The sequence below is a fragment of the Cryptotermes secundus genome, unplaced genomic scaffold (assembly GCF_002891405.2).
Source record: "Cryptotermes secundus unplaced genomic scaffold, Csec_1.0 scaffold526, whole genome shotgun sequence".
NCBI classification, from domain to species: Eukaryota; Metazoa; Arthropoda; class Insecta; order Blattodea; family Kalotermitidae; genus Cryptotermes; species Cryptotermes secundus.
Window position 1 is genome coordinate 406,083 of NW_019721013.1, and position 23,906 is coordinate 429,988.

A 23,906-nucleotide genomic window follows, 5' to 3' on the forward strand; every position below is an offset into this window, starting at 1 on the left:
TATGATTACATAACAAAATTATGCAGGCAACAAGCAGAAGTCATACAAAATCATGATAATGAGAATGTTCGCAACATCGGACAAGGCGAAGCCCGACACAGAAAGTATAAGAGGCTTAAACTTGGCGGCGGTCAGGCATACGACCGTTCAAGTGACTAGACTGCCGTAGTAGCGAGTACTGGTAGAAATAGGGCATAATCTGCTGTACCTAGCCTGGACTGACGGAGGCCGTGTATATATGTACATTTAAATAAGAAATAAGTGTATTATAAATATGTGTAAATACAGACAGTGGACTTAGTACTACAGACTGACTGACAAATGACAGACCCGACCTCTCGTCAGAGAGGGCGCTACACATGGACAAGACAGTAACTTTCATTCAAAAGAAATATCTGGTCATGAGCCCCAGCTGGGGCTCGACACCAAGACAGACAGACTGACTGACCGTCAGTTGCAACGTGACTCAGACTCAGACCCAGAAGTTGTGGGAGATGCTGTCAACTATGACTGACAAATGACAGACCCGACCTCTTGTCAGAGAGGGCGCCCCACATGCATAGGACAGTAACTTTCACTTAAGAAGCAACATCTGGTCATGAGACACCAAGACAGACAGACTGACTGACCGACCGTCAGTCGCAACATGACTGACTTTGACTTGACATTGTGGGAGTTGCCTGTTGTCTGTTAGGCCGGGCACACACCAAGGAAACTGGCAACCGCGATTCCCGAGAAGTGTTATCAGCCAGAGTTGAACACATGTTAGTGAATCTACTGGGTGATAATATAGATATCATAAAGAGAAACACATAAACTTTCATTGACGCTAGTAAGGAGGCTGATCTAGAAGTAAACATACAGAAAACTAAGTACATGTTGCTGTCTCGTCACCAAAATGCAGGGCAGAATCAGGATATAAAGATAGGAAACAGATGTTTTAAAAATGGGGCACAGTTGAGATATTTGGGAACGACGATAACAAACCAAAACCTGGTTCAGGAGGAAATTAAGAGGAGATTGAACTCGGGTAATGCTTGCTACCATTCAGTCCAGAACCATTTGTCTTCTCTGTGTAAGATTTGAGGCTTTCACGGCGGTGACTATGAAGAAAGCAGTCTTCTGGGATTTGGCACCGTGTATATGTGGTGTTAACCGACGTTTCGGAGGAAACTGCTTTACCGTGTCTCATGGTGTTGTCGCTTGCAGATTTACTTATACTTTTTCTTCAACCCTGAAGATGGGGGCGATACGTTCCTCCGAAACGTCGGTTAACACCACATATACACGGTGCCAAATCCCAGAAGACTGCTTTCTTCATTTGTCCTCTCGTCTGCTGTTCAAAAACATAAAAATTGGAACATACAAAACTATAATTTTGCCTACGGTTCTGCTGACACAGCTGTACGAAAATTAGTATATTATCTTGGAATTTGAGGTGCTACTACATCTAATAATAAAGAAAAATTTTCAGTGCTCATTCTGTAAAATTATTTGCACAGTTCTGTATCCTGATTAAATTATTTCGAAACAATATAGACACGTGAATTTAAATTGTACAGAAGGAACGGGTGCATTCAATGTTCCCGTTTCTCCTGTCTTCTCCTCTTACGCCGTCTGAACCACCGCCATATCATTACAGGAACAATATTATTATCTGACATTCCAGAAGAGAAGTGCACGAAATTGGCGGGCAAACACACCCACTTGAGATGTTGTGAGCAACTAATCGAACGTAAGTTTCCTCAGTGTGCGCCTGCTAATTTGGAAACCACTTGCCTGCTTGAAATCGGTATTTCTCTGAAATCGCGGTTTCGTTGTGATTGCCTGGTGTGCGCCCAGCCTTAAACTTGTTGTCTGTTAGAATGTGGGAGGTTCCCACATGCCAAATACTTTTACACTGCATTATACTCAAACATACCAGGGAAATGACTTTACATTATTCTATCTTAGTGTTTGTAGCAGAATTGAGAACGATAAGATCAGAATTGCACACATATTTTAATTTGAGAGGCTGAAGAGTACATACAATTTGTGGGTCCTAAGAATGGATGAGATGATAATATTAGAACAGACCTTCACGAAGGTTGGGGAAGGTGTGGACTGGATTCAGCTGGCTCAAAATGAGGCCAAGTGTTGAAGGGTTTTGTGAACACGGCAAATCAATCTGCGGGTTGGATGAAATATGAGGAATGTCTTGCCTTGCTGAAGCATGTTGGGTGTGCGCAAGAGCGAGAGGTACTTACATGTCCGCTACGGTTTAGCGGGTTATTGGTCAATTTCGCTGATTTCATCTTGACGGGTTCTCGCATCCAGTGGGTGCCGGTCGCCGGAGAATCCTGGTGGATGAAGATGCGCGAGCTGGGCGCAAGTTGCGGCTCCGCCTTCCCCGTCGGCTTCCACTCCGCGCCCACAAATTTGTAGCGCCGGTCTGATGACAGGCAAATTTCCATAACGATAAAGTAGCGGGCCTCGGGCTCCAGACCGCTCACTTCCAGTGTGATCACCGGGAACATGTTCCTGCAACAGCGGGTAGAAGCCACTGATTCCTCAACTTCGTCTACATAGTGTTCAGTTTCCACCTCATAAGAAACACAATGCGCACCCATTACAAAATGAGAAGCATAGTCCATGACCGAAAAAAAAAGTATGACAAATACACTGGAGAAGAAACCCTTATGAGCAAGGGCTTTGCGGAATCAGAATTAATTGGGAACGAGTGGATTATATAACCCCCCCCCCGCCCCCCTGACGTAGTGGCTTATTAAAAGGAGGCTGGAGTGGAGGAGAATGGATCAAACAAAATGAATAAAACAATTTTCGAAAGCCGGTCAGCAGAAAGAAAACAGGAAGGCATAGACTGGCCTGGCTACGAGACACACAGAAATATTTACGTGAGCTGATTGTGGAGAAATGAAAGAAAAAAGAAAAAGTAAAGGTACCTTTGTAACAGGTCGTGAAGGCCCATAGGGTTGTGAGACGTCGAGGTTCTCATATTTTATAGACTACAGGCTCATAGATGGCGGTTAGGTTGTCAGCATTACGCTCCGGCAGGCCGCGCTTTAACCCCAGGAAATTTCCTGGTTCTCTTTTCTGTTAGAGCCAAATGCAAACGACAGGGAAGTACGTGAACATGCGGCGATCGTAAAGGGGGTCAAGGTTCATAGTAACTAAGTAAGTAAAGCTATCCCTGTAACAGGCCGTGAAGGCCCATAGGGTTGTGAGACGCTGGGGGTCCCACATTATCTTAGTGAACCATAAAACCAAGGAAAGGATGAATCTCCATAAGAAAGCCCAACCGGTTAATGCTGTTTAGGGAAACAGTCGCTGTTTATTGTGACAACCATACGGAACACATAGATACACTGTGTGGGCAGAAAGCAGGGTTCAGCTCGTACCTCACAGGAAACATATTACGTCTCCGCTACAGAGTCCAACCGGTTAATGCTGTTTAGGGAAATAATCGCTGTTTATTATGAGAACCATACGGAACACATAAATACACTGTGTGGGCAGAATGCAAGGTTCAGCTTGTTAGAGCAGCCGGTACACATGACAACCTGAATGTTGCAAAGTGGTTCATGACGTACAGCGTTTCTGAACATTAATATGGCTGTAAAAAGAACTGTTCAGATTTTTCTTGCAGATACGACAACATAGCGTAGTCGGTATAGCGACTGGCTACGAGTTGGACGGCGGAGGGGTAGGAGTTCGAGTGCCGGTAGGGTCAACAATTTTCTCCTCCCCACATCGTCCAAACCGGCACTGTGCTCCACAAAACCTCCTATTCAATGGTTACCGGATGTTCTTTCCCCGGTGGTAAAGCGGCCGGGGCATGAAGCTGACCACTCACCTCCAGCCAGTGCCGAGGTCAAAAAGATTTGGATCTGCACATCCACTTCCTCATACGTCTTCATGGAGTAGTGCTTACTTATCTAAGAACAGGCACAACTTTACCTTTCACAACACGACAAGCGGTCTGGGACAGTTGGCAAGCTGATCTGCAGGGCAATGTGCTCGAACAGTTGGCATTATACCCAGACACAAGCAACAGGACAATATGCGAAATGGAAAGTCCGAGATCATATTCCAGATTGATAAGGTTGTTTTCCCACTGGAGCTGATGATAAACTTCAGCAGTCATTTATGAGCAGTATGGCTGTTTGGGAAAAAATCCATTTAAATCAATGGTTCGTTAACACGCGCTATAAACGGCGGTAGAAGAGAAGCCAAAGGCTTTGCATCGCCTTACATCCCACAATTTAGAAACAGTCATATTGACGATGCGGCGATAAGAAGCGAAACCCTGCATGCAGTGGCCCCCACAGTCTCCGGCCTTCACATGCACACATGGCGAGATTAGGAACACCTTACTTTACAGCGGTAACTGTGCAGTGTGCGAACTTCTGGGGTGTAACATCGTGTAGTTTGGAACAAGTCTACTGACATTTCAGACGAACGTATTGGTTCCCATCTTCAGGGTTGAAAAGTAAGCGAGCAAGCAACCGGTAATAAGCATTTCTTTCCTCCTGCTTGTTGCTGGTTTCTTACTTCCTTTAATTTTCGACCATGAGAATGGAGGCGATAAGTCCCTCCGAAACGTTGGAAACTCAAGGGACATATGCCCAACTATTGATAACGTACAAACGAAGGAGGACAAACATGGTCGCCGAAATAGGAAAATAACGCGGAGCGGAGAGAGAGGTTTATTCTCAAACAAACACATTTTAGTGTGAACAACGATATGCAACAGCATGAAATATATTGGCTTCCGATGTAGTGCAGTGCGACGGTTTTTCAAACAGTGAACAACTGCCTGAAGAAGGCCCAGTAGGGCCGAAACATGCAGCAATTGATGTGATTCAAATGTAATTTTTAATTAAAGAGAGATTGTAAACAATTTTAAGTCGCATAAAGACTGAGGTGAATGAGTGAGTTGGAAACACTGCCCACATCCGCATGGTACAAGGAGCAAAGTACAAAATCATCATCAACAAGGGACGACCGTGAGGGCTGACCTCAGTTCAGTAACAGGGCCCTTATCACACTGACAGATTCGTGCTCCGGGGACGGCCTCCAGATATGGAGGGCAGCTGTGATTGTACCAAATAAGTAGTGGCGGACAGCCGACAAGGGGTTGTTCCTCAACCTAGGAGTTGGGTAGCTAGCTGAGAACTCCTCGCCATTAAAACACCTTGTATGAAACGTTACACAGGTCTCAGAGAGATTCTGCAACAGCGCCTAAACAGTGGGCCAGGGCACGTGGAATGTCAGGAGACGCGACAGGGTGGGTTCACTGGATATCGCAGCCAGAGAGTTAGCAGAGACTGACTGAGTGTGATGCATTCTTCTGTGGCCTCGGAACCCAACGGGTTGGCGCAGAGGTAACGCTTTAGGCCTGTATTCATCAGGTGATCGGTTCGAATCTTGGCCGGTACACTGGCTATTCTGACTGAAGTTTTCCATTATTTTCCTCAGTCTGTCCGGGCAAATGTCCGGATAGTAATTCGATTAGGCCACGGCCACTACCTTCCACATTCTTGTCGATTCACCATTCACCTACCATCCCGCTATGTCACAACATGGTTATGCTGCTGAAGCTGTCGTGAAATAGCCCAGAGAAGGAAACATGGGACTGAGAACGCAATTAGAGTTGCGCTACGGCCACATGACTTTAGCTGTGACAGGATGAGCGATCCCATGGATTTTAGAGAGGTAGGATGCAAAGGTGTGGACTGGATTGATCTGGCTCAGGAAGGGGACCGGTGGAGGGCTCTTGTGAACACGGCAATGAACCTTCGGGTTGTAAGATTTGAGGCTTTCACGGCGGTGACTATGAAGAAAGCAGTCTTCTGGGATTTGGCACCGTGTATATGTGGTGTTAACCGACGTTTCGGAGGAACGTATCGCCTCCATCTTCAGGGTAGAAGAAGACTGTGTCTGCTTTTACCGGTTCTCACGGTCTCTTCGCTTTGCAGATTTCTTATATTTTTTCTTCTACCCTGAAGATGGAGGCGATACGTTCCTCCGAAACGTCGGTTAACACCACATATACACGGTGCCAAATCACAGAAGACTGCTTTCTTCAACCTTCGGGTTCCATAAAATGCTGTAAAATTCTTGAGTAGCTGAGCGACTGATGGCTTCTCAAGAAGGGCTCAGCTCCATGGAGTTAATTAGGATGCGGGCCCTACTGACAGAGAGTAGGCTGCATTAATCTCTTAATAAGATAGGATGGTGGGCTTATACGATCACGGTAATGAACCTTCGGGTTCCATAAAATATTGGGAAATTTCTTGACGATCTGGACTACTGTGTGTCGAGCCTGCAGTCTTCCTTACATCGGGGTACCCGTACCTCGCGAAGTTAAAACCGCTCACGGTGTCCTGATAGAGATGGCTTGTTGTCTGTGACATGTGTTCACTCCACTTTGCACTTGCGGCGAAACTCAGACACGGCCAGTGGAATCTTGGCTGGCGCCGTCGGCCAGACAGCGTGCAAACATATTCACGTGGTCTTGCCGAATTTCTGGCCTTTACATCAGTTTGCACTCAACATGACCTGACATCCAGTCACCCAAATGGTCTCTCTGGGGAACCGGAGAGTTCATTACTGTGCTCCAAAGAGCACACCATAGGACTCTACCCTCAGCCAGCTGAATCCAGTCCACAACTTGTTGCTCCAACCTGTCTTACAAAGTTTCCTCTCCACACATGCGCAGAGCTCTCCAGCTGTTTCTTCTCGTCAGGATCGCCTTCAATAACACTGTACACATTTCTCATCGCTATCAAGCATTCTACAAGCCTGGCCTATCATCATCGTTCTTCACTTTAGTTGTTGAATTTTTGTGGGTCATGTTACGATGTGATCAGTTTCTATACCGTCAAATGGTTGGATTACAGATGAATCCGAAAGGATTTGGAAGGAAATAGTTTTGATCTCATCGAGGTATTATTCCGGAATTTCTTTGGAGGTACGGAGGAAAACTATGAACAACATCAATCAGGACATTTGGCGTCCCGGACGAGATTCGAACAGAGCACGTCTCGAATCCAAATCTTAAGCGTAACCGCTTTGAAGCCGCATTTAAAATTATAAGTTTTTCTTTTGAAGTGCTATTTTTAGAAACCCTGGGTACTGTAGAGGCAATACGTTTTGTGGGCCCTCTCCGTCTCTTCACGAAACGTCTGGCCGGCGGGTCTCACAGGAGAAGTGAGGCGCCACGCGGTGCGGTGTGCCCCCAAGGAACACTTTGCGGTGAGGATGCCGGAGTGCAAGACGCGACATGATCACTGCTCCTGTCTTACATCGGATCGGCGCCTCTGCTTCGAAATGAATATCGTGTGGACACTTTTAAGCTGAATGCGAGTTCCTGACACAGACTCTGCTCTGCACCGTGACTGCGACGTCTGTGACGAGTAGTTACAGCGCCGGCCGCATGCGCCGTGGCCTGCTGTTTTGTACGGGTGCGAAACTTGGTCTCTCGCCCTAAACAAAAAGCATTGCTTGAGGGTGTCTGAGAACAGGTTGCCAGTGATGGAGAAAACTGCTTTATAAATTGCATTCCTCGACAAATATTATTAGCATGATCGAATCCAGCAGAATTGGATGGACATGGCATGTAGCATGCACGGGAAAGCCTAAAAGGGCATAAAAAGTAGGTGTCAAAAGCCTGAAGGAAAGAGACCACTAGGAAGAATTACACGTAGTTGGGGTAATAATATTAAAATGAATCTTCCAGATACAGAATGTGAAGCATCCATCTGACTCAAGATACAGATCAGTTGTGGGCTGTTGTGAATACAGTAATGAACCTTCGGTTTCAATGAAGCGTTGGAAATGTCTTCAGTGGCTGAGCAAAGGGTACCCAGCCCAATGGAGTTACTTAGCTACTTAAACACGTTGATGCAACTGAATCTTCAGACTAAGTGTCCTGGACTGCGACACCGTGTAGTCTTGTAGGAGTGTAGCAACATATTTCCTGCATCACGAGACCCGAAATCACCTCAGTGCTGTAGGCGGAGGCATATGTCCCCACCAAATGTCAGTAACCACCTACACGATTATACGCAAGTCACAATCCAGAAGATAACAATTCGAAAGGCATTTTGAATTAAAATATCTGTCGGCAGGATGCGCAGTTGTACTTTGCGCATCACGGCCATGTTCTGAAGTTACACATATCCAGATGTCTGCTCGGGAACAACAAAAAGATTCGGTTACAAAAGAACACGCTCTTTATAGGAATTTATGTATTGGCGATGGTTTGCAGCCCCAGCATTCGATTTACTATACGATATATAACTCTTTTATTATTACACGGAGCTGTCAGTAACGAGACTCTTCACCGTCGAATGATGAACTGAAAGGGATTTGGAAGGAAATGGCTTTGAACTAGTGGGAGTACCTCCTGCATGTTTTCCAGGTTGCAGCACAACAAAGTTATGTGCAGTGGCCAACAAGCTGGGTACCACCCCTCCATTCATAAACAAAATTTCCGTTAACTGGCTTTGGGGGCTGATAACACGGCGCCTGCTACGTCACATGACCAGTATCAAAACTCAGCAAATCATACAAATATTTAACAAGAACAGAAATGTAGACGCTGAGGTCAGTCAGATATTTAGACTTTTACTGAATAAACATGTCCCCGGTCTTACGGCCACGCTGTATTGTCTACTGGGGTGGGCACGGAGGGGGTAAGGACAAAGGGGTACAAGAGTAAACACCAACAGAACAAGCCTCAAATGACAACTGACCGATTGCGTTTTAACAAATGAGATAACTCAGGTCACGCAGCAAAGGGTAAAGGCAGGGAACAGAGATCGTCTTCATAACAAGATATGCTGGCCAAGAAATTCTCCATCGTTAACACTTGAAAGCATAGTGGTAATTATATATACAGCTTGCTTTACCGTTAGAGAACTCTGCACTTTGTAAGATTTGCACTTTGCCCGCGCAGTGTATTTGTGTGCCCCACATGATTCTCAAAATAAACATCGATTATTTCCAGAAACAGCATTAACCGGTTGAGCTTTGTAGCGGAGACGTAATGTATTTCCTGTGAGGCACGAACTGAACTCTGCATTCTGCCCACAGAGTGTATTTGTGTGTTCCGTACGGTTCTCACAATAAACAGGGATTATTTCCCTAAACAGCATTAACCGGCTGTGCTTTGTAGTGGAGACGTAATGTGTTTCCTGTGAGGTACGGACTGGATTTGCATGTATAATATTTAGATTGTCTTAAACTATTATTGGAACCGAAAATATAATTACCGTGTTGACAAAAGCAAGCCACTAAATGCAATACTAAGCCAGCTGAATCCAGGGCACATCACATTCTGTTTAGGATCCATTTTGGTACCATACTCCAATCTATAGCTAGGTCCCACAAACAATCTCTTCCGTTCAGGTGAAATTTTCATGAAAGAAGCTATATTTCAGGTTCTCACAATGGCGACTATGACGAGCACTGGAATGTGACGCCGTGTAGTCCGGTATAAGTCCACATACGTTTAGAAGGAAATTTCTGCCTGCGTCGTCAGAGTCGCATAGTAAACTAATGAAGAAACCAGCAGGAAGTAGATCATTTTGTTGTTGGTTTCCTGCTTCGATCACCGTTCGATCCTGAAGCTGGAAATGGAACGTTCCTCCCGGACGTCGGTGGACTTAACCGGACTACATGGCGTCACATCTCAGATGACGGTACTTTGAATAAACAACATCCTTACTCTGTGGCTGGCCAAGTGTCCAAAGATGTAGGCCCCTAACGCGGAGACCGAGCGCGTGACGATGTGCCGCCTAGTCAGGGTTACTCCACCCTTCAGCGGGCGGCGATGCACGAGTATGCAGCAATGGTGTAATGATGACTAAACTAAACTCCGTGGCTTAAGTCCGCAAGCGAACTATACCGACCGAGCGACCGCCGCTTGTCGGCGAAGTTAGTGCCAACTTTTGCGGATAGAGAGTGTCGCGTGGTCAGCGCAATGGATCCCCACGGCCGTTAATCTCGGTTTTCTAGACCGTTGTGAAATGATGACTAGCAGGGAACTGTGGTCCGTAAATGAGTCACAAACGGATGTAAAACGTGAAACATGCGAAATTCGAACCTTGGAAGAAAACATTTATTTCTCGACATATCCTCCACCAACACTGATATACTTGTCCCATCTCTTTACAAATGCATCGAAAGCCCCAGCACAGAAGTCCCTTCACTTCTGTCCCAGCCCCTTCCGCGCCTGGTCCGGCATCAACTGCGGCTTTCCAATGTCCTTACAGGATTTCTCGACTCAGTTGTGAACCTTTTTACGCGACAAACACTTCCCACCGTAAAGAGGAAACATTTCTTTATGAATATCCTTTGCATTGAGCCCTTTTGCCCACAGAAACCGCATAACAGAACGCTGTTCTTCGGTAGTACTTAAAACAGATAGAAACTAGAATACCGGACGATGGAAAAATTCCAAAACCCAGTAATTCTGAGTGTTATACACCATTGTGAGAACTCTTTAGAACCTACAATCTAGTGACTTTCTAATGATGACGTAATGACATACGTCACCGTTTGACGACGACGTAGCGTCGATATGTTAACAAGAAGACGCACTTACCTTCCCAGCTTCGTAATGATCATCTCTGTATGAACATCGTGAAATCTGCGCCACAGATCGCCTCCTAACAGCGCCATCTTGACGCCTTTCAGTTCCGGTTTCCCAGGGCCCCACAAGGCTTCTGTCACGACGCAACCTGAGGGGCACAGTGCAGAAGGAAACATTATTTTAAATTCGGGCTCGACATATTTCATACCCTGAAGATGGAGGCACCGTACATTGCTAACTATCATATACACGGAGTCACATCCTAGAAGACGGTCGTGAGAACCCCAATTCTCTGACAAGTCACTTACTATTACATGGATTTGTGGTCCTCCACATCGGTCACAGTGGCCGTGCGCATGAAATGGCTTCGCCCGCTCGAACGTTGGGATAGTGGGTTCGGATCCCAGTCAAGGAATGAATATCTTTATTCCTTATTTTACTAGCCATTTCACACACAACTTTACTTTTTAAAGTTTTAAACTTTAAAATCTCTTCCACATCACTGGTATATGCACACTGCATGTTTCGACCAACAGTGGTCATCTTCAGGTGTCTTTAAATTGCTGTGCTTCCGTCCGTAAGTTTAATTTTTGGTGCATGCCTTCGTCTGTGCGTCAGTATCTTGTGCTGATGTGTAGTTACCATTGTTGTGTCGTGCGTAGCTGTTGCATGTGTCTGTCTGCGCATGTTGTGTTGTGTTCTCCTGTAAAAGTAGCGGCTTTCTGACGGGCTGATCACGTATCTATGGAGTCCTACCGACTGTCTATAAAATGGGAATAGGTCAGAAAGCCTAATCCGTCAAGAAAAAAGAAGAAGAAGTCGTTGCGTAAGAGCAGGTTCTGTCAACTTTAGATCTGTCAGCTGTATCCTCAAAACTTCGCACCACCGCCATGTTCCCAATTCTCGACCAATATTTCGATACAGAAATGTAGGTCTGTCCCTGTACCAAATTTCACGTGGTCAGCTGCAGTCGTTCAGTTCAGCCGGTATACTAGCGGGCTGAGAGCTGGACGGCCAGGGTTCGATTCCCGGCAGGGGCAAGAGGTTTTCTTCACAGCGTTCAGACCGACTCCGTGACCAGCTCAGCCTCCTTACCCATGGATAAAAAAGCCGGGGTGTGAAGCTGACAACGCACCTCCTTCTAATGCCGATGTCAGGAACGCTGGAGCTATACCCCCATCCCCCCTACGTCTTTATATTGTAGTGATTGATTGATTAATCTCCAACCGTTCGGTTCGTCATCTCGGTCGTACAGAAAGCTAAAGAAAAATATTGAATTCTGCAAGAAGATGGAGTTAGCAGAAGTTGTACAGTTCTAGTGGTGGTACATATACTTACCACTGTGCTTTACATCGCCGAGCCGTGTCGTTTCCGGTACGGGCATTACGATGCGAGATGTGGTGTCAAATGAACCCAGCGATCCCTGTGACTCACGCATGGCTGCCCCCCGTGACAATGGGGTTTAGCACCGGAACCCAGTAGATTCTGATGATGATGATGATAATTATGGCCATCAGAATATCATCAGTTACTCTACAATAGACATAACGACAACTCTCGCAATGGGACCTGAAGCCCACGCCAGCGAGTGCACAAACCGTTCGACCGACTGCGCTTACGTGAGAATAGCCTCTAATCTGAAGCTGACAGTTCCTCAGCTGTTCAAGCAATTCCCAACCGTGCTCACAAGAGTCCGCTACTGCGCATAATCCTGAGACACGTGATTCGAGTCCTCAATCCAAAGCTCTGTTCCTCTGACATGTACTTTAAATTATCCTTCCATCTGTTTCTAGGACTTCCGAGTGGTTTCTTCCCTTCAAAGGCCTCCGCCCAAAATATTCTGTGTGTTTGCCTTCCCTCCTATGCGTGTTATATGCTCTACCCACCTCATCTTCCTTCAATCTATGACCTAATAAGAGCCGCGCCATAGCTCAAACGGTTAGTCGCTGACTTCTCACCGCGGCGGCCTGGGTTCGATCCCGGGTCTGGTGAAGTGGGATTTGTGGTGGACAAAGTGGCGCTGGTGTAGGTTTCCTCCGAGTACTTCAGTTTCCCTTGACAATCTTCATTCCACAAAGTTCTCCATCATTATAATCACCCGGGGCAGGTACAATAGGCCAATCAGTAGCCGCCGTGCCGAGTGGACACAACTGAACTCCACCCTCCACTATGCAAAATGACCAAATAATAATTTACGAAGGGTAGAAATTATGCAGTTTTCTCCAGCCTCCAGCCATTTCATCCGTCTTAGGTTCAAATATTCTCCTCAGCGCCAGTCAGCCTATGTTCTGTGTGTTTTCTAAATCCTGTGTATCCTTGTGGATGATACGGGGTGGACCGGCTACGATGAAATTTCATCCGTATGTAGTTCTCGGGCACAATTTACGTTCCTTTGAGGCTGGTCCATATTCCGTTGGATCTGAGGTTCTCCCAGCGGTCAGTGCGGAAAGTACCATCTTCAAGGATGCTGAGAGTATAGCCCTGAAGGTGTTCACCGAAGTTACGAGGGAACAAATGCCATCCTCTTCAGTGTCGAGGACTAAGACAAGTAAGCAACGCGCAAGGAGCGGGTAGAAAGCAGAGTTCTGCTTGACTCAAATTCCGAAAGATGACACTCTTGACAGTCCACACTCTGGCCACCCCTGATTTACACTCTCTACCCCGTGAGAACACAGAACACAAACACGTTTGATGATGCACAATCGTGTTATGCAGATACCGCGCCAACTGTAAATACACATTAGGGTCATGTTCTTGTTTGATGAATGTCAATTCGGAGAATTGTTCCAAGGCCTGGGAATCACTTTCATGGGCCACGCGTTTCCTGCAACGCGAGGAATTGGATCCGGCCCATTTACCCCATGGGTTGCTGAGGCATGAGACGCGACACGACAAAGGGACATGCCCATGTCGATAAGCAGGGCACAACAAAATGCAAAGTCAGTTGACAGATCCTTATCAACTGTGTGGGCAGAATACAGAGTTTTAGCGTGTTAAAGCGGGTGGCACATATAGTTACCACTGGGCTTTAAGGGTTAATATTATATTAAAAAAAGCGTCTGAGTTCCCTCATTTTTTTCTCTTGGGCTTTCGAAGAAAACAAAGTATGCATTCCTCACGCCTGCCTTGCCACAAACACGGTCCAACTATTCCTCCGACATGAAGAGCAGTCTGGGTTCTAAACCGAGCTGAGGCAGAAACCGAAGAAAACAAGCGCAACACATGTACATTCACGGCTCACCTGCCAATGTGATTTCTGGTCCAGCGATTCTGTTTGATTTAACGATGCCCTGGCAACTGAACCGGTTTTGAAGCGTCAAGTGAAAGAATGTGTCAGGATCTGGACTGAAGGGTTAAACCCATGAAAACCTCGGCCACGGTAAGAGACCGCATGGCTGGGATTCGAACCAGTCTTCCCCTAAATACGAAGCAAAGTGTCACCCACTATATAGCCACAAGTTGGTCCAACACTGCAGTATGAAGGAACAGGGTGACTGCAAAGTGTATCATAGATTCATACTGTCACGTGTACAGTGACTAGAGCTCGGTTTGGATTGGTAATCGGGTTTACTGGACCCTTAAACACCCAGTGACCCAGTTTACATATCAGTCCAGTCGTTCCTGCCTTCAGTTTCCTCGAGATCCACGACGAAGACATTTGTTCTCTGCAAGACATGTGCGTGTTTATAAATTTAAGTCAAAGTCAAATTTACGTTACGACTGACGGTCATCCGGCCAGTATCCTCGACACGGACTGCACAGAAAACACAGATTACAACTTTCCTATTGTTGGGTGACGTCGCTATCCGCACGGACCGTACAGAAGTTGCAAGTGCAACCGTTGTTACGTTGATGAGTTGCTTAATGTATCGTAATTTAGTAAAGGCTCTATCTTCAGTTACAATGCTACAATATTATAGCATTCTGGATTATGATACCGTGTAGTCTGGTATGTCGGCACCAACGTTTCGAAGGAACATCCTGCCATTATTCTGAGAGCAGATTTCTAGACTTCGATCCTGAAGACGGAGGAATCTGTTCCTCCGAAACGCTGATTATCCACGCACCCAAGTACGCGTGTCATAACTGACGAGCGGGACTGCAGAGAGTTGACAAACTTCCTTATGGCGTTCTCTGCAACTCATTGCCGATATCTGTGCGCGGTCTATAAACGTCTCGAACAAGCATAAGTTTCAGCAGCACAGCAGTGCACAGCACTCGTAAGAGCGAGGAGTGTGCAACAGTGTGTGAGTTCGCTTGAAAGGCCCGTTTATGGTCTCACGCAAAGTAGACTTTCTAATGGGCCAATTGAGTACAAACACGTATAGGCTTTGCTAAGGGCCAAATATGACCGAAAATGGGGGGGTTCACAACATTTCTGTGAAAATCTGCAGTGTTGGATTGTATAAAAAAGTGAACACATCCAAAGGTTCAGGCAGGAGTCGGTATAGCGACTGGCATGGGTTGGCCGACCGAGGGGTCGGAGTTCGAGTCCCGGTAGGGGCAAGGATTTTCTCCAAGTCTTCCAGACCGTCTTTGGGGTCCACCCAACCTCGTAGTGAAGCTGACTGCGCACCTTCAACTAATGCCGAGGTCAAGAAAATGTGGGTCTATACATCCACTCCTCCATACGCCGTCATGGCGTAGTGCTTAATTAGATAAGAGCAGGGACAGACGGACAGACATTCCTTTCACGGAAGACTTTTTGTTTTCACTTTCTCATGTACGTAGTATGAGAAAGAGGAGCCACTGGGATGACGAGGGGCGTACGCGTTTTAATCCTCCCCCCCCACACACAACACAAATTATATTATGCCGTCGCTAGATTTTTCTCTTCTGCATAGTGCCGAGAAAGGCTCTGGGGCCCACCCAGCCTATCAAATGGATAGCGGGGTAAATCGGCTGGAGGGTGAAGCTGACCATTAACATCAATCTATAGGCGAGATGAAGGAAGGTGGAGCTATACCACAACTTCCTTATATGTCATGGCATAGTGCTTACGTAATTAAGCACAGGGACAACTTTACTTATGTATGCCTGTCTGCCTCTTCATAACTTGTACTCTTCTCCAAGTATAATTAAAATGATCAAGTCAAGGAGGATGAGGTGGGCAGGGCATGTAGCACGAATATGGGAGACGAGGAATGCGTGTAGGGTATTGGTGGGAAAGCCAGAAGGAAAGAGACCACTGGGAAGACCAAGGGGTAGGTGGGTGGACAATATTAAAATGGATCTTAGAGAGATAGGATGGGATGGGATGGATTGGATTGATCTGGCTCAGGATATGGACCAGTGGAGGGCTCTTGTGAACACGGTAATGAACCTTCGGGTTCCATAAAACGCTGGGAAATTCTTGAGTAGCTGCAGATTTGGCTTCTCCTCAAGGAGGGCTCAGTTCCATGAGTAAGTAAGTAATGCCTGTCTGCCTATGTGTGTGTGTGTGTGGAAAACTGAATGGTTGGACGCGTTGTGCTCATAAGCGTCATACGTCGGCGGCCGCTGAGTATGAACATCCTACCTTTCAAATGGGCCCCTAAGTCAAAATGGCGATTTTATTGAAAACTGCTCTGACGATTTTGATTAAATTTCAGTAATTTGTAGAGACTGTACAGGCGGTGTCTCCAAAAAAGTAACAGTACTCCCAGCAGGGGCCCAAGCGCGAAATGTCGACTTTGTCTAAACCGACTTCACCGGTTGGATTCAGTAATTAACAAGCAAAAGCCCATGTCTTTCCCAAGGTACGGCATGTGGGAGTGAATGTGAGTACAACGTGTCCTGCCTGAAACTGTCGGCCTGTGCTCGTTCGTCAGTACGAGAGACCAAGTGTTACACTCATACTTACTTACTTACTTACTTATGAAGCTGAGCCCTTCTTGAGCAGCAGCCAATTGTGCTGCTACTGAAGGATTTCCCAGCATTTTACGGAACCCAAGGACTGGTTCCAATGCTGAGCCAGATCAATCCAACCCATACCATTCCATCCTATCTCTCTAAGATCCATTTTAATATTGTCCAGCCACCTACACCTTCGTCTTCCCAGTGGTCTCTTCCCTTCTGGCTTTCCAACCAATATCCTATATGCATTCCTTAGGTCGTTTATCCAAGGAATGCGTCCAGGTCCGAGGCTTCTTGAGACTTTTCGCAACGAGTTTATTTTTTTACGGTGAGGAGTTGTTAGCCCCACGCCCAACCCACAAGCTGGAGGCCCATCCCTTGTCGGCTGTCCGCGACTGCTTAATCAATACATTCACAGCTTCCCTCCAAAACTGGAGGGCGTCTCCTCCATCCGCAACCTGAGGACGCGCCATGCCGTGGTGACAGGGGCCCACCTAACATGGTGTGTTACGCTCATAAACAGCAAATATTTCAAACTTCACTATTTTACAGAAGACGGAAAGATAAACGATTCTGAAGGAATCTGGCACAACTACTTAGGAGGAAAGTATTGTCTCTGTGGTACAGAAAAGTCCTAACTTCATGGAGCTGAGCCTTTCTTGAGAAGCCGCCAATTGTGCAGCTACTCACGAACTTTCCAACATTTTATGGAACCCGAAAGTTCATTACCGTGTTCACAAGAGCCCTCCACTGGTCCTTATCCTGAGCCGATCATTCCAGTCCATACCACCGCATCCTATCCATTTTAATATTGTTCGACCACCTACGCCTTGGTCTTCCTAGTGGTCTCTTTCCTTCTGGCTTTCCCACCAATACCGTATATGCAGGGGGGCGCGGTAGCGTAGTTGGCTGAGGCACTAAACTACAAGCCGGAAGGTCGCGGGTTCAAGTCCCGATGAAGTCATTGGATTTTTCAATTAACCTAATCCTTCCGGCCGCACTATGGCCCTGGGGTCGACTCAACCTCTAACAGAAATGAGTACCAGGAATATTCTTGGGGGTAAAGGGGGGCCGGCGCGTAAGGCCGAAAATCTTGCCTCCATCTATGAGCCGGTTTTCTAATGTGGGAAACTCAACATCTCACAACGCTATGGGCCTCCACGGCCTGTTACAGGGATACCTTTTCTTTTTTATCCTATATGCATTCCTCTTCTCCCCATTCGTGCTACATGCCCCGTCCATCTCGTCCTCCTTGACTTGATCATTCTAATTATATTTGGCGAGGAGTACAAGTTATGAAATATTCCGTGTGCCCGAAAATGTTTGGTGCGAAATGGTATTACATCTTTCGAACTGCATTCGGAAGTACTTTTCGGGGTGCTAGGGACGCCCACCCCCCTCCCATGTCAATACTCAGTACTTAGCAGCGTATCAAGAAATGGATTTTTCACTGCTGTGCAAACCTCATATCTTCTGATGTCATATTGTGACCATCGAAGTGGCCCCATGTAACGGGAAGAAGCCCGAGCCAATGGCGCCGTGTTGTCAGGGGCAGTTGTACTCGTATAGGCGCCAGACCATCGCGCACGAGGAAGGCTGGACCTTCCAAACTGTACCGTCTGCTTGGGACACATTCGTCGACGAGAAGTCTCTACACATTTGCGTAGTCTTAAAAAAAAATGGCATATAAACGGTAGAAATGTAAAGTTGTTCCTGTGCTCAACTAATTAAGTACTACGCCATGAAGGCGTATAAGGGGAGTGGATGCATAGATCCACATTTCCTTGACCACGGCACTAGCTGGAAGTGAAAAATGGCATATACTACTAAAATTTCATGACCTTGTTATTGGAAAAGATGCATTCGACGCAACCCTTCAACGCGCACTGGTGACTATATGTACCACATCCTTAAGAATATAGTTTGCACAGAAAAGAAATATATATGTGCATTGCATAATTCTCACAAAATAACAATACTAACTGGTTACTCTTTGTAACGGCGAGATAGTGTTTCCTGTGAGGTATGGACCGAATTTTTATATATTACTTATACGAGAAATTACACTTAGTTACAAAGGGTTAGCGTCAGTTTGCAACAGCAGTACCCACATACACACAGGACATCCAGATCCTAGGAATGCTCATTTCCATGCCTGCGATAGTGCAGCCCAACGGCCTTGCAACATGATCAAGGGGAAATATTATTTCAGCTGTAACTATCTTGTATGGCATTTCACTTCTTCCTAAAATTAAGAACAAAATTAGAATTACTCCTGTAAACAACTGGACTATGTGAGAATGACACCGGACCCGAAACAACTGGACAAACCTCCCAATAGTCCCGATGTAAAACATGTATCGCAATTTGAACTACGTCAAAATGTAATTATAAAACTGAGTTGTGAAATTCGTCATCTACTGTTGTCTTATCTTGCTTGTCTCGGTTCCAGACCAATGTCTTAAATTCTTGGCTTCAGGTGGCGAAATCGAAACACGTGTGTTTTGGATCTAAATGCAGACTGAGATATTTAAGACCCGAGTTCTACACGACAGAGAAGATATATATTTTATCCTTAAGATGGAGGCAGTACGTTCTTCGGAAATTTTGGTAACTACCCATCAGACTGCAAGTTTTCACAATCCACAAACCCATAACCTAGTGACGACATAACTTTACAGCGTTTAAAATAAATGATTTGAGGGGTAAGGAGAGATACACGTGAACAAGATGTGTCGTTACGACTCACCTCCTTCGTCCTCGCTGGCTCCGTCTCTCATGCTGCCTGCAAACCACTAGACACCGTGGTCCTCGCTTGACTGTCTCCACTGCGGGCTGGCTGGCCTTACTGTCACTAACCCACCCCCCAGTTGCCCTTTCAGGCTTGTACCACCCTTTCCAATGTCACACCAATGAGGGAGGCAGAGCATCGCGAAAATGAAACGGAAAACAAATTGCAACCACGTGATAATATTTTCTACAACCTGATTGGTTAATCTAACTATGACTAATTCTTCATCGGTGACTTTGATGTGTACATGGGCGAGAACCTACGTACCTTAGAGGGCCCTCCTTCCCGAAAGTCTGTTATGATATGTAACCATATAAGATGTAATGGTAACTATATGGACCACATGTTTTAACATTAGCTTTGCCTACAGAATATATTTATATGTTCCTCATGGTTCTCACAATAAACTGCGATTATTTCCCTAAACAGCATTAACTGGTTGGGCTTTGTAACGGAGACGTAATGTGTTTCCTGTGAGGTAAGAACTCGATCCTTATATATCATTTAGGCGGATTCCACGATTAAAAATGGCTAAAGTTATGCTGTGAGCTCTGTAAAACAATGTCATTTATTGGGTGAATTATATGAATTATTAGAAATAAAGTTGTTCGACTCAGCTTTTTGTGCAATTTAAATTCAAGTTATTTACGCGTTTCAATAGGACAAAACAGAAGAATCCGCGACTAAAACATACAGAGGATAGTTTCGACCAATGTAAAAGCTTGGTACAGGTGCCACATTTAGAATGAGTCCACGGGAGTAAGCCCCCCCCCCCCCAAGAAAAGGGANGTAAAGGGTACCTGAACGTATTATACACCCGCATCTTAGTCTACAGCTCCATCCCTTATTTTATAATGAAAGACATGCTTATGTGATCATGCACTCTCAGTAACTTCTGAATCACCTGACAGATTTTCATTAAACGCCATGCCACTTGTACACCAGCTTTTACTTTCTGATTTCTTGATGTCAATAACACCAACATGTCGGCAGCGCGAATATCTGAGGCGGAATTGGAAAAACCGGCAGCTTACATGCAGTTTCCTGACAAGCCAGTACAGCAGCTAGGTTACGAAGTTGACGACAGAGTGAATCCGGGTTTGATTCCTGATTTCGGCAGGCATTTATTTCTTCTCTGTAGCATCAAGACAGGTTCTGGAGCCCCCTATATAACTGATACCGGAGACTCTTCCCTAGGGGTAAAGGTGCTGAGACGTGAAGCTGACCACTCATCTTTATCTGGAGCTGAAATTTAAGAATACGTGGAGCTATATTCCACTCCTCCATATGCTTTTATGACATGGCGCTTAATTAGGCACAGGGATAACTTTACCTTTTTTCCTCTTGACACCCAACATTTGCTGCCACATCTCATTCAGCTGGTCTTGGCGTTCACCGGTCTTCACCGGTTTAACGCAACCTCCTCACCACATGTAATGAGGTTCTCACAGAGGTCCCCATGATGAAACACCGCCTTCTCGGGTGAGGCACAATGCACAATGTGGAAGTCTACCGGAGTGCCTCCGTCTTCAGGGTCTAACAGCAAACTAAACAAGCAAGAAGAAGCAAGCGACAAGCAGAGCTGGTTGCTTGCTTAGCTTACTCTTCTATCCTGAAGATGGAGGCAATATATCCCTGCGAAACGTCAGTGAGCTTCTACCAGACAGCGTGGCATCACATTCCAGAAGACCACATGATATACGCGTATGCCTAGACTGGTAGCAGAATTTTGATACAAGGAATAATAATTTCGCGTTATCAGCATTTCCTAAATTCCTAAAGGGATGGGATTTTCCCTGTGACTAACGTTTTTGGGGGCTCATGCCCTCAGAGTTCATACACTTCGCTGACAATGATCAGGGTGGTAGGAAAAAGAGTCTGCCATTAGACAAAGTCCTGGTCCAGTTCCATCCACTTCCCACCCTTACAATCAGCCTCCCGGAAGATTAATCTTAATGTTATCCTTCCGTACCGTTCCTGCTGCTTACATTAGTGTAACAATATGACCTGCACTCCAAGTTGCAAAGCTTAGTTTTGCAAAAGAATTCCTCCTCAGGAAAAGCTGTATTTCCAACAGTAGCACAAACAGTTTTTATGATCACATGCACATACGTGTAACAGACTGTGGTCCCGACCCACAGATTGAGACACCTACACAGGCAGTTACTGAACACGTCATGTACAGTGTGAAGCCGGGATAGCTCGGTCGGTACAATGGGCTAGATGACTGAAGAATCGGGGGTTGGACTTCCAGCAGGGATGAGAGATTTTTCTGAAGTGTCTCTTTCTTTGGTGGTAAAGCGGCCGGAGGGTGAAGCTGACCACTCACCTCAACCTAGTGCCGAACTCAAGAAAACGTGGATCTATACTTCCACTTCCCCATACGTGTTCATGCCGTGGTACTTAATTAACTAAGCACAGAGGCAGCTTTACCTTTAGCTGCACGGTTCGGAAGAGTCGGGATAGCGACCGAGAGGTCGGAGTTCGAGTCCCGGTAGGGCCAAAGATTTTCACTTCTCCACATCGTCCAGACCAGCTCTGGGGTTTATCCAACCTCCTATACAATGGGTACCGGGGGCTCGTTTCTGGTGGTAAAGTAGCCGGGGCGTGAAGCTGACCACTCACCTCTAGCTAGTGTAGAGGTCAAGAAAATGTGGATCCATACAGCCATTGCCCCATACGCCTTCATGGCATAGCGCTTAGTTAGATAAGCACAGGGACAGCTTTACCTTACCTACACGGCTCTGAATAGAGACTATAGCCGGCCCAATCCACGGAAGAAGGGGAAGATCAATCATCATCATCATCATCATCATCATCATCAATATGGCACTGAAACAGAAGAACGCTGAGCAACCCTGCTCCGTAGGCAGAACATGATGGGAACATATCTCGGGCCCAGACACCAGCTAACTTGATTTGAGATTTGTTTTGTTTTTCCTCAGTATCTTCTGTCTGGATATTACTTGAAACTGGACCACCAGCGCCTCCTTCCACATCCTTTACAATTCATTATTCACTAATTGTAGCCAGCTGCTAACGTCGCCTTCAAATGAAACAAATTAATTTGGAGTCAAGGGACTGGGCAGGGCGTCCCGCAGCTGCGGCAACTGTCAGCGTGCCCGCACCCGAAGTGCGCCCTCTCAGGTTCATTTGACTGCTGCAAGGAGCAGAGCACCCAGACAACAGCCCGCCACTGGACCCTAACCTGAGCCAGATGACTCTAGTCCACGTCCTCAGACAAAAACTGGACATAACTGAACTCGCGACGGACGGCACGGCCTGTGGTCTAGCCAGCCGACCTTTGTTCTGTACAGTGCAAAACGGCTTCCTGGACTCTCACCTCCTCCGTACCATGTGACAGCAGGTTGCAGAGCGGCTTCGTCACGTGCTTCACTTCGCGACGCAGTGGACAACTTGACTGCGGAATTGGAAAGGATTTGGAAGGAGGCGGAACTGCCCCAGCATTGGCCTGGACGTAAAGCAAAATACGGAAACCTCAGACAGGATACCTGGTATCCAAGCCGAGTTTCGACCCAAGTACCTCACGAACAGAAGACTAAGACTTCTATATGTTAGCATCCCGCATGTGTCCCATTAAAAAGAGGCAAAGTTGTCTCTGTGTTCAACTAATTAAACACTACGCCATGAAGACATATGGGGGAGTGATCTATACATCCACTTCCCTTTACACGCCTTTATGAGTTCTATTTTTTTCCCCTTTGGCACTACAGCCCCAGTGGGCCTAGGCCTACCTCCATGAACTTCTCCGTTCACTTCGGTTTTTCTAGATCTTACACATTCGGTAGGACTCCTTGGGCGGGTGATCAGCTCGTCGCAAGGCCTCTACCTGTACACAAACACAGAAAAACGCACACACACAAACTAAACATCCATGCCCTGATTGGGATTTGAACGCAAGGCCTCTACCTGTACACAAATACAGAAAAACGCACACACACACAAACTAAACATCCATGCCCTGAATGGGATTCGAACCCACGATCCCGGTTTCCAAGCGAGCGAAGACAGTACATGCCTTAGACCGCTCGGCTACCGTGACCGGCATGAGTTATATTACAAGCTGTAAATAAGCAGTCCTGACACAAACTTATAATTAAAAGGTAAAAGGTAAAGCTATCCCTGTAACAGACCATGGAGGCCAATAGGGTTGTGAGACATCGAGGCTCCCACTCTTTCTAGCCAGTCGGCTCACAGATGGCCCTGAGGTTGTCAGCCTAATGTGCCGGCCGCCCTTTACCCCCAGGAAGTTTCCTGATACTCATTATTGTTAGAGGCTGAGTCGACCCCAGGGCCACAGTGCGGCTGGAAGGAGTAGGTAAATTGAAAAATCCAATGGCCTCATCGGGAATCGAACCGGTGGCCTGCTACCGCGTGCCCCCTACAATTATCTGCCATATCGTACTCATCATCAAGTGAAACTCACACCGATGCAAGACAGAAATTATTATGAATGGTCTGTACTGCATAAGTGGAAAGTTCTAAGTACGTAAAACATAAAAACCGATGGGGCGTTACGAACAGTAAAGGGTCGCCGCTACATCGACCGTACAGACTGGTAAATATGTACTGACATCATACTACCTTAATCTTTACAGTAGAACCGACAACCACCTACAAGACTACACGGTGTCATAACCCAGACGACCTGAATATGAA

The 23,906-nt window shown here is 46.2% G+C and overlaps 1 protein-coding gene across 1 annotated transcript in view; it reads right to left on the reverse strand.

Moving 5' to 3' along the window:
* The window catches only part of LOC111875261 (T-box-containing protein TBX6L), a 36,632-nt gene extending 17,323 nt beyond the window's left edge, over positions 1 to 19,309 (reverse strand). The window contains exons 1-3 of the mRNA XM_023871345.2: positions 19,185 to 19,309; positions 10,613 to 10,748; positions 2,247 to 2,520 (exon numbers count right to left, since the gene is read on the reverse strand). Coding sequence (XP_023727113.1) covers positions 2,247 to 2,520; positions 10,613 to 10,748; positions 19,185 to 19,215 — 441 coding nt within the window. The 5' untranslated portion in view covers positions 19,216 to 19,309. The remainder of the gene's footprint in view (positions 1 to 2,246; positions 2,521 to 10,612; positions 10,749 to 19,184) is intronic.
* Between the last annotated feature and the right edge of the window lie 4,597 nt (positions 19,310 to 23,906).